The 10,179-nt window shown below is 40.5% G+C and overlaps 1 protein-coding gene and 1 long non-coding RNA gene across 6 annotated transcripts; one reads left to right on the forward strand and one right to left on the reverse strand.

Annotated features, from left to right (window-relative positions):
• Positions 1–1,313: 1,313 nt before the first annotated feature.
• On the forward strand, positions 1,314–4,068 carry amh (anti-Mullerian hormone). 2 transcript variants are annotated; one of them, XM_047374510.1, is made up of 7 exons: positions 1,314–1,476; positions 1,565–1,783; positions 1,868–2,037; positions 2,594–2,705; positions 2,781–2,874; positions 3,181–3,380; positions 3,464–4,068. In XM_047374510.1, exons 1-7 carry the CDS (start codon positions 1,428–1,430, stop codon positions 3,862–3,864), a joined length of 1,245 nt encoding a protein of 414 aa, XP_047230466.1. In that variant the 5' UTR covers positions 1,314–1,427; the 3' UTR covers positions 3,865–4,068. The 2 variants fall into 2 exon arrangements, with proteins under 2 accessions (XP_047230466.1, XP_047230465.1); XM_047374509.1 differs by having other exon boundaries at positions 1,315–1,476; positions 2,956–3,380.
• Positions 4,069–4,124: 56 nt separating this feature from the next.
• LOC124873674 lies at positions 4,125–10,153 on the reverse strand. 4 transcript variants are annotated; one of them, XR_007039597.1, is made up of 7 exons: positions 9,913–10,153; positions 9,628–9,705; positions 8,672–8,788; positions 8,419–8,463; positions 8,199–8,333; positions 7,884–7,960; positions 4,125–4,315 (listed from the first exon to the last, which is right to left on the reverse strand). It is a non-coding gene; the product is annotated as an uncharacterized LOC124873674 (long non-coding RNA). The 4 variants fall into 4 exon arrangements; XR_007039595.1 differs by having other exon boundaries at positions 8,419–8,499; positions 9,913–10,150; XR_007039598.1 differs by lacking the exon at positions 9,628–9,705 and having other exon boundaries at positions 9,913–10,149.
• Positions 10,154–10,179: the final 26 nt, after the last annotated feature.

The following is a 10,179-nucleotide window of genomic DNA, read 5'->3' on the forward strand; positions in this document are numbered from 1 at the left end:
TATTTAAAGATGAAAACAATATGGCACAACTGCCCATGGTAACTCTGGAGGAGCTGCAGAGATCCTTAGCTGGGATGGTGGAAGATCTGCTGACAGGACAACTACTGTATTAAAGGTGCACTACACTATTCTGGCCTTTATTGATGATTAGCAAGAAGAAACCTATTGCCGAAAGAAAATCATAAGAAGTCCCGCTTGCCGGTTGCCACAAGCCATGTAGGGAGCATTAGAAACTGAACTGTTTGACTGTATCTAAAATGCTACATGGGGAGGAAAACTAACACCTGAAAACTGATGTTAACATACTCACCATCCAGTCTCACTGAGTTTGATCTATTTTGCAAAGGAGAATAAAAATGCACACCACACTTCAGATTATTTGTTAAATAACATAAAATACTTTGAAAACCATGTATGGGTTTTCTTCCACTTCACAATTATGCCCCACTTTGTGTTGGTCTATCACCTAAAAACCCAATCAAACACTTCAAGATTTTCCCTGAAAAAAATAAGCATTGAAAAAATATGCTGTAAGAGTTGCAACGTCCATGAATGGGTCGTGGTTTTATCTCCTGGGATAGAGAAGTGCTGAACAGCCCTGAGACCTTGACTGTCTGCAAAACAAGGCTGCATCTGTGAGAACCTGAAGGGAGTAACATCTTTATAAGGAATCTGTTTCCCCTGTCTGCAATTTAAGAGACCCCATAAACTGAACTATGTCATAGGATAACATGATGGTAGTGTTGGTTCAGCTTAAATTGCCTTTTTTGGTTGCATTTATCTAAATGATATAGAATGTTTGAAACTCTCTTTTTTTACCAATTATTTTGATTTGATTTCTGGATGTCCCAAAGGAGAAATATATTCCTAATAAATAAATGTCTTAAATGGTATCATAACACTGTGAAGTGAAGTGAAAATTCATTTGTTAAGAACTATGGTTTGATGCAGTTACAAACTCTTTCTTTAAACACAATTTAAACTTTGTTGAGTTGTAAATATGCATTTTTCTGAAAAAAATACCCACTTGGTTGTATGGTAGACAATTTTTTACTATCGTAAGCTATAGTATGTACTTTTACTTGGCAGAAGTAAATGAGAAAACAACTTCTAATGGTCCACCTTTAGTCTATGCTTGTTTTAGATTAAACCCTCCCTTTTATGCTTGTTTTCACTCTGACCTGTCAAAGTTGAGGAGGCTCAACAAGCCATCCATCCTGCCTTTTGCCTTTCTGTGCAGTAGAAATTTCAAATCATCAAGGACACGTCTGTTTTTTTTAAAATCATTATTATTTTGGTGCCTGGCTCCTCTGTTAGTGAGAAGGAAAAGTGGGAGGATGTTACTCCCATCCTCTGGAGCTTGACCCAAACTAAACAAGCGACTGAGAGACGTCTGACTACACAGGTGTTCACACCGACAGTCAAACATGTTGCCGTTGGTCCTGTTCTGGAGTAGTTTTGGCCCTGCAGTAACAGGTCGGGCTGTAATGTTAGGGTTTATGTTGTTTTTTTTAAGTGTGTGTTAGTTCTGCAGCTCTTCTGATTTATTCCTTCTCTTATGCAGCTTCCACAGTGCTGCAGGATGCACCCTGCTTTGTGGATGACATGGTTGCAGCGCTGCATGATGCCACGGGGAACGATGGTGAGCTCGTAAACAGCAGCCTGACTTTGCTTGGAATCTGCAGGGAGTCTGATTATTCATCCCGACCAGTCCTGTCAGAACTCAGTGTGGGAATACGAAGGAACAACAGAAGAGGCGTGGAGGTTCTGTATCCAGCTGCAGGTATCAGAATTTACAATGCAAGATTTTTTTTTTAAACAGTTGTTTTTATTATTTTTGTCATGTATGATATCTTTTCTCTATTAGTGCTCATATCAGAAGAAGATGATCAGGAAAACATCATGGTAACCTTTGACCTCCCTCAGTCCCCATTATTCAAGCTAAAACCAGTGCTGGTCTTAGCGTTTAAAAGCCCACTCACAGATGGAGAGCTGGGCGTCACTTTCTCCAGTCAGTTTCTGCAGCCAAACACGCAGGTACAGAAAAAAACCCAATCTATTGTAGAAATGTGTCAAATTGGTTTGCATATTATGAACATTACCTGTATCAGAGCTGGTCCGAGTGTATTTCGGGCCGCGAGCAGAATCTAATTTGGGACCCCTCCTCCAGTTGAACCAATCACCCACTAAAAGCTAATTTAAATTGCACAATTTGAATTGCTAGCATGGTGTTAATTTAACACATGGTTCACTAGCAAGCCAACAGTTCTATTAATTTATTGCAGAATATGTTTGTACTTCACCATCACATTAATAAAAAAACAGCATTAAATAAATTGTGGAAATGAAAAAGTTTTTGTCTATTGTTCTCATCAAGTCATGTCAGTTGTATGCAGTTTACAGTGTGTCAAAGCAGCTTTAGTAAAGTCAGGAAGAATGGGCCATTTAAATTAGTTTCCTTACAAGCACACAGAATATTTACATGTTTTTTGTTATTTAGTTTGCAGTGACGGCAACAATATGCATGAAATGTGACTCCTTTTCTCAACGTTGCAGGTTTCACTGAGTTCTGACCACGAGTTTTCTTTCCTAGTCTGCTTGCATTTCAGGCGGGACTATGTACATACTGCTTACTGGAAGATCATCTGAGGGAAATGTTGACCAGAAATGGAAGGTTTCTGTTCAGGCAAAATCCCCGAATATGAGTAAGATATGTTTTTGTCTTTTTGTTTTCAATGTCTTATGTCATGTCTAACCACCTCATGTTTCCTGTCATGCAGAAGAAAACCTGAAAGATGTCCTTATTGGTGGAAAATCAGGAAGCAACATGACTCCTCTTCTGCTTTTCTATGTAGATACAGGAACTGATAGAAGGTTGGTTTCATGTTCCTTTTTTAAAGTGTTGTTGTGTGTGATCATTTCTGAGTGACATCTCTGTCCTGGACATGTAAACAGGCCAGGTTCATCACTGGCCTCTTTGGAGACATCCTCCCTCTCCTTCCTCTGTGAGCTGAGGCGCTTCCTTGATGCCGTCTTGCCCCAGCACCGCACCGAGCCCCCTCTGTTGCGACTCGACTCCTTGCAGTCCCTTCCTCCCCTGGCTCTTGGCCTATCCACCAGCGAGACCCTACTGGTGGAAATCATTAACTCCACCGCTCCCACTATCTTTTCCTTTACCAGCTGGAGCTCCAGCCAACCGGTGCATCCTGGACAGCTGGCCCTCTCCCCTGATCTGCTGGAGGAGCTCAGGCAGAGGCTGGAGAAGAATGAGGAGCAGATAAAGGAGATGATAAGGCAGGGAATGTTGCCTAACAGAGCGTCAGAGAAGCTGGATAGGCTCAAAGAGCTCAGTGCTTTCCAGAGACAGGAACCAGCAGCAGGTGTGTGGAAGAAAATCATGAGCCTGATCATATTGTTTAAGCATGATGAAATAAACCAACATCTTCTTTATTGTTTCAAAAAGGAGAGAGCCAATACTGCGCCTTCCTCCTCCTAAAGGCCCTACAGACGGTGACCCGTACATACAACATGCAGAAAAAGCTGAGGGCCACCAGAGCAGGCCCTTCAACCAGGGGACCCATCTGCGGGCTTGGGAGTCTCACAGTGTCCCTCGAAAAGCTCCTCTTGGGTCCCCAGAGCGCTGACCTCAACAACTGCCGTGGCTCGTGCACATTCCCATTAACCAACAGCAACAACCACGCTGTCTTACTCAGCTACCACATTGAGAGGGGAGACATGAACGAGCGGGGGCCCTGCTGTGTGCCACTGGCCTACGACCCCCTGGAGGTGATAGACTGGAACGACGAGGGCAGCTTTCTCTCCATCAAGCCAGATATGATAGCCAAGGAATGCGGATGTCGCTAAAAGTGTTTCAGAATAGCTGAGATATGTTCTTCAGAGGGAAAAGATGTTGCGTTCTTTTGTTGCATGCAGTATTTATACAGTTGTACTAATCCACTTTATTTAAATAGATTTCTTTCGATATAACTAATAAATGTTACACGATGCATGCTAGAATTGTTCTTTCTGTCTTAATATGTACAATCAAAAATAAATAATTACACTGACTATTACACTTCCTGCAACTAAATAATGTATTCAAATAACCATGTACAAAGCCAATCTGAACTTGTTTGTTATTTATTCAGGAATCCCATGAATCTGTAACCGAAACCTCTAAATCAGCTCCATATTTGTTTCACTCTTTTACTTTTGGTTTCAGGATTGCTTTCTTGCCTATTGGTTTTTTTCTTCTCCGTATTGCTCCAAGTTCTTCGGATCCCCACCAACTTGTGACACTGTCCCATATGGAAAACTGAGAGCAGAAAATACTGTTTCAATTGCAAGACACTTTCACAACTACATAATAGAGAAACCATGAACACTCTAACAACAAATGATCAACAGACAGGGGCGCCTCTAGAACGTTTTCCAAGGGGTGGCCGTATGGGGCCACTGATAATCCAACGAAAACTACAAGCTATAACATAATTTCAGTTTTACTATACTGCCGTCTGATAAACGAGGGTGTGGAAGATGCATTCAATAATGATTAACTATAAAGTTGCCTTCTTGACTTCACCTCTCTAAGGTTCACACTCATAAAACATATTATGAATGAAAGCCTGATTAGTGAAGGCCAAGCAGCTTCATAGGGGCTTGTCTCAAAAAACCTTTTCTAAGCCGGCAGCAACATGATTTTTTCTCATGAACTCCAGAAATGTTTGTAGTTTTTACAAAAATACAAGCCTTTTTACTTTATTGTAGCATCTGCTATTGAGTCATGATGCAAGCGACTGTGTTGAAATGGGTATAACTTTACTGTTTTGTCCTTTAACACACTTGGAGATACAGGGGTTGGACAATGAAACTGAAACAGCTGTCATTTTAGTGTGGGAGGTTTCATGGCTAAATTGGACCAGCCTGGTAGCCAGTCTTCATTGATTGTACATTGCACCAGTAAGAGCAGAGTGTGAAGGTTCAATTAACAGGATAAGAGCACAGTTTTGCTCAAAATATTGAAATGCACACAACATTATGGGTGACATACCAGAGTTCAAAAGAGGACAAATTGTTGGTGCACGTCTTGCTGGCGCATCTGTGACCAAGACAGCAAGTCTTTGTGATGTATCAAGAGCCACGGTATCCAGGGTAATGTCAGCATACCACCAAGAAGGACGAACCACATCCAACAGGATTAACTGTGGATGCAAGAGGAAGCTGTCTGAAAGGGATGTTCGGGTGCTAACCCGGATTGTATCCAAAAAACATAAAACCACGGCTGCCCAAATCATGGCAGAATTAAATGTGCACCTCAACTCTCCTGTTTCCACCAGAACTGTCCGTCAGGAGCTCCACAGGGTCAATATAAACGGCCGAGCTGCTATAGCCAAACCTTTGGTCACTCATGCCAATGCCAAACGTCGGTTTCAATGGTGCAAGGAGTGCAAATCTTGGGCTGTGGACAATGTGAAACATGTATTGTTCTCTGATAAGTCCACCTTTACTGTTTTCCCCACATCCCGGAGAGTTATGGTGTGGAGAAGCCCCAAAGAAGCGTACCACCCAGACTGTTGCATGTCCAGAGTGAAACATGGGGGTGGATCAGTGATGGTTTGGGCTGCCATATCATGGCATTCCCTTGACCCAATACTTGTGCTAGATGGGCGCGTCACTGCCAAGGACTACCGAACCATTCTTGAGGACCATGTGCATCCAATGGTTCAAACATTGTATCCTGAAGGCGGTGCCGTGTATCAGGATGACAATGCACCAATACACACAGCAAGACTGGTGAAAGATTGGTTTGATGAACATGAAAGTGAAGTTGAACATCTCTCATGGCCTGCACAGTCACCAGATCTAAATATTATTGAGCCACTTTGGGGTGTTTTGGAGGAGCGAGTCAGGAAACGTTTTCCTCCACCAGTATCACGTAGTGACCTGGCCACTATCCTGCAAGAAGAATGGCTTAAAATCCCTCTGATCACTGTGCAGGACTTGTATATGTCATTCCCAAGACGAATTGATGCTGTATTGGCCGCAAAAGGAGGCCCTACACCATACTAATAAATTATTGTGGTCTAAAACCAGGTGTTTCAGTTTCATTGGCCAACCCCTGTACATTACCCTACAACATTTATTATAGCCGTTGAGCTTTTTCACATTTTAACATGTTAATAAATACTAACTAATACATTTTTTGGTTTTTTTATTTTAAACAAACTAACATAAAAGAGTTCATAATTATGTAGTGAAAGGAAAATGACCTGAAAAGAATACCCTTTTGCTGTGATTACAGTCTTTTAGGGTATGTCTCTATAAGCTTTGCTGACATTCTTTTCCATGCTTCTTTGCTATTCTTCTTAGGTCAGGCTAAATCAGAATCAAAGTAAGTGTCTGACAACATTATTTTTTATGTATTGCCACATATTCTGAATCAATATACGTTTAGGGCATTCTAATGCATAAACATACTTTGACCTAGACCATTTCACTGTAGCTCTGGCTGTATGCTCAGGGATGTTGTCCTGCTGGAAGAATACCCTCTACATCAATCTCAAGTCAACAAACAGGTTTTCTTCCAGGATTGTATTTTGCTCCATCCATCTCTCCATCAACCCTGACCAGCTTCCCGGTCTCTGGTGAAGCAACCACACAGCATGATGCTGCCATCACCATGTTTCACTGTGGGGGTGGTATGTGCAGCGTCCTGTTTTATGTTCATTGCCACACATAGGTCAAGTGTTCAGTCATGGAGTCATCTGAACAGCATGTTGGACAGAGTTTTGAATTTGTGTTTTAATTGTCTTTTCAGGTCCTTGTGTTTACAGTCATAATTAATGAATTAGAATGTGATCCCATGAGGCATTTATTTCAGGATAAAAGTACCTTTTGAAAAGAACATTTAGAAAGGTATTAAATATACTTTTCATTATTCCTACATCTCTGTATTAAAATGTTTTTCTTGGTCTAATGTAATTATTATAATTACCAAAAATAAATGCTTAAAACCTTCCGTCTGTATGTAATTATTCTATATAATGTGTTTAACTTAGTGAATTGCGTTATTAAAAGAAATAAATGTTTCAATAATATTCTCATTTATTCAATGTGACTTTATGTAAAAAATTGCTGGAGCTCATGTTGACCAGACTCTCAGGCAGAAAATACACTGGATCTCTGTAGGATATTCTTCATTAATTAAAATAAAATAATCGGTTGAACTGGATATTATATGGGGAAATAAAGAGTAAACTTAGGCTGAATACAGATGCAGCTCATACTTTGTAAGAAATGTAAATGGTAAATGGACTGAGCTTATATAGTGCCTTTCCAGTCATACCGACCACTCAAAGCGCTTTACACTAGAGCCACATTCACCCAATGGCACACATTCATACACCGATATGCAGATCTGTAGGCAACTTGAGGTTAAATGCCTTGCCCAGGGGCACATTGACATGTGGCAGGAGGAAGCTGGAATCGAATCCACAACTTTTGAATTGCAGGACGAATACTCATCCTACTGAGGCATAGTTGCCTCAAATGTGGAATAAGATGCAACAATTTTCTTCTGTTTTACAATTATACATCAGGTTGTCTTGATCTATCGCAAACAATACCAACAAAATATACAGAAGTGTGTGGTTGTTACGTGACAAAATGTGAAAAAGCTCAAGGGGTGTGAATACTTTTGAAAGGAACTATAACATGTAAGCTGTGAGTAATTTACTGCTCAGGTGTAAACCATCAATAGGATAAAAATCATTCATTTGCAAGGGGAGGCAATGTACACATGCATTTATCTATAGGAGATCTAAACCTAAATAATGTTGTTTAGACACGTAGAGTTACATAAAAAGGATCAGTCTGAATCATACCTGAGGTAGAGACCCTGTCTGGAGACAGTCAATGAGGGACATGATACCTGTCTCCTCCACAAAATAATCCAGAGCTTCTAAAACACACAAATATAAATTAGCCTCAGGTCTGTTGACACAATCCAAACACTGAGAGTTGTAGGTTAGACAAAGGCTATCATCTTGTAGTGTTTAAAAGAATACAATAAAGTACTGATCATTACAGCATTAGTGTACTGTGTTTGAATACTGAAATAAGTCAAAAACAAGCTTTCCGTCAGCCTGAGATTGTATCATGCGTGTAAATAAAGTGAATAAATGATAACGAGCACTCACCCTGAACTTCCTTTACTCCTGAGCTCACTAGCAGCACAGCCAGTGCCACCACCAAACACCGGTTCATAGTAAATCCTTTCCATGGATTTGGAACATTGTTCAGATTTTCAATGGACACAATCCACTCATAAGACACTACGGAAAGATGGAAATGTGTCAAAAGAATTTGCTGTGGTGTCCACACGCCCAGATGGTTGTTCATGGTGAACTTTAGTCTTACTTCTGATATTTTTGTCTTGTTTGCTCCAGGCTTGGCTTCTGAATTCTGAGGATTGAAGTAAAATCTTGATTCAAAGTGAAGCTGTTTTATAAAAAAGAGTTACGTTGGAGTTCAGTTTTTCTTTTTGTAAATCATATTTCTGTAGCTTAAGTTGAATGGCTTAAACCAGGGCCCACAGACACATGGAGCTCTTAAAATCTGCTGTAGAAGCTCACAGGTTTGTTATAGAGCACCCATCAGAAAATAAACTTACCTGAGTTGCCCCTCTCAAAGATGTGAGGGTCGGGAAAGTTGCGATTCCTGGTGATTTCTGCTTCGAGTCCAATACAGTGTCAGCGTCACACAAAGCCTGCAACTTGCCTCTGAGTTTCTTGATTGACAAGAACAGATGAGCGGCACAGAAAAAAAGGAAAACCACATTGAGAGTACTTACTAATACTTACCAGCAGTTGGTGAAAGCGTAGCATAAGCAGCAGTAGCATACTGTGCTTTGCAAAACTATTCATACCCCTTGAACTTTTTCACATTTTCGCATCATGTTACAGCCACAAAGCCTAATGTTTTTTTATTGGGGGTTTTACATGATCGACCAACAACAACCAACTTCAGTTCTCATGTCTCACCACAGATCCTCAGTTGGATTCAGGCCTGGACTTTGACTGAGCCAGTCTAACACAAAAATATGCCTTTATCTAAACTATTACATTGCAGCTCTAGCTTTATGTTAAGGGTCATTGAACTGCTGGAGGATGAGCCTCTTCCACGGTCTCAAGTCTTTGGAAGCATCTAACAGGTTTCATTCCAGGTACTCTCTGTATTTAGCCTCATCCATCTTCCCATCAACTCACAAGCCTCCCTTTAGCTGATTGAAAAAAGCCTCCCACAACACAATGCTGCACAACACTGTGTTTTCACCACGTGCAATTTAGCTACTAAATTTTCCCATGTTTACCTGCTCAACCACACATTAAAGACACAACATTTTAATGAAACAGACAAAGTAGTCTGATTTATGTAGAAAATTGGAACACTAAATCATTGCCTTTGAAACATAAAAAGGGTCTCATGCATTTTCATTAACAAACAAAAAGGCATTTAATGTCCCATATTTTATGGGTAGAATTGTTTCATTTTCCAGGTCTAGATATATTTTTTCATGTATTCTCAGCAACAAAAACAGGATGTTGTTCACTTTTCCAAAACACTTACTGTATCAAGCAAAGTTTAATGAACAGGTGAGCCCAATTCTTCTTTTGAACAAGTCCCTGGATATTTTAATCCTACTCACTATAAAATTAAAAAGAAAGAAAAAAATTGTTGAAGAAATATACAAAATACTTTTACAAAATACAAAATCCAGACTTTAATTTGTCTTCATCTTTTTGAAAGGCCCTGCAAAAGTAAAATTTCACTCTAAAACATTTTAAAACTGTCCATCTGCACCAACCGCCTGTTTTTTCTATTATGATTTCCTTTATGCTTTATAAAACTCACCCAACTAATTCTCCTGTGTGAGCTGTTGATCTCTGCAGCTCCTCCAGAGTTACCATGGCTTTCTTGGCTGCGTCTCTGCCCATTGAGACTGGGCAATAGAGAAAGCAATATCAGCAGTGCTGTTGTGGTGGCAAGTGAGTGATGGGTTCAGGTGGATTTCGGCCCCGTTTAGGTTCCGTACAATCTTGGCCAGGCTCTCACTGGGAGGCTGGAGTCCATCCCAGTTGTCAATACACCTGAGGGACCATATGCCCCAGATCATAATGA

Source organism: Girardinichthys multiradiatus, chromosome 9 (assembly GCF_021462225.1).
Source record: "Girardinichthys multiradiatus isolate DD_20200921_A chromosome 9, DD_fGirMul_XY1, whole genome shotgun sequence".
NCBI classification, from domain to species: Eukaryota; Metazoa; Chordata; class Actinopteri; order Cyprinodontiformes; family Goodeidae; genus Girardinichthys; species Girardinichthys multiradiatus.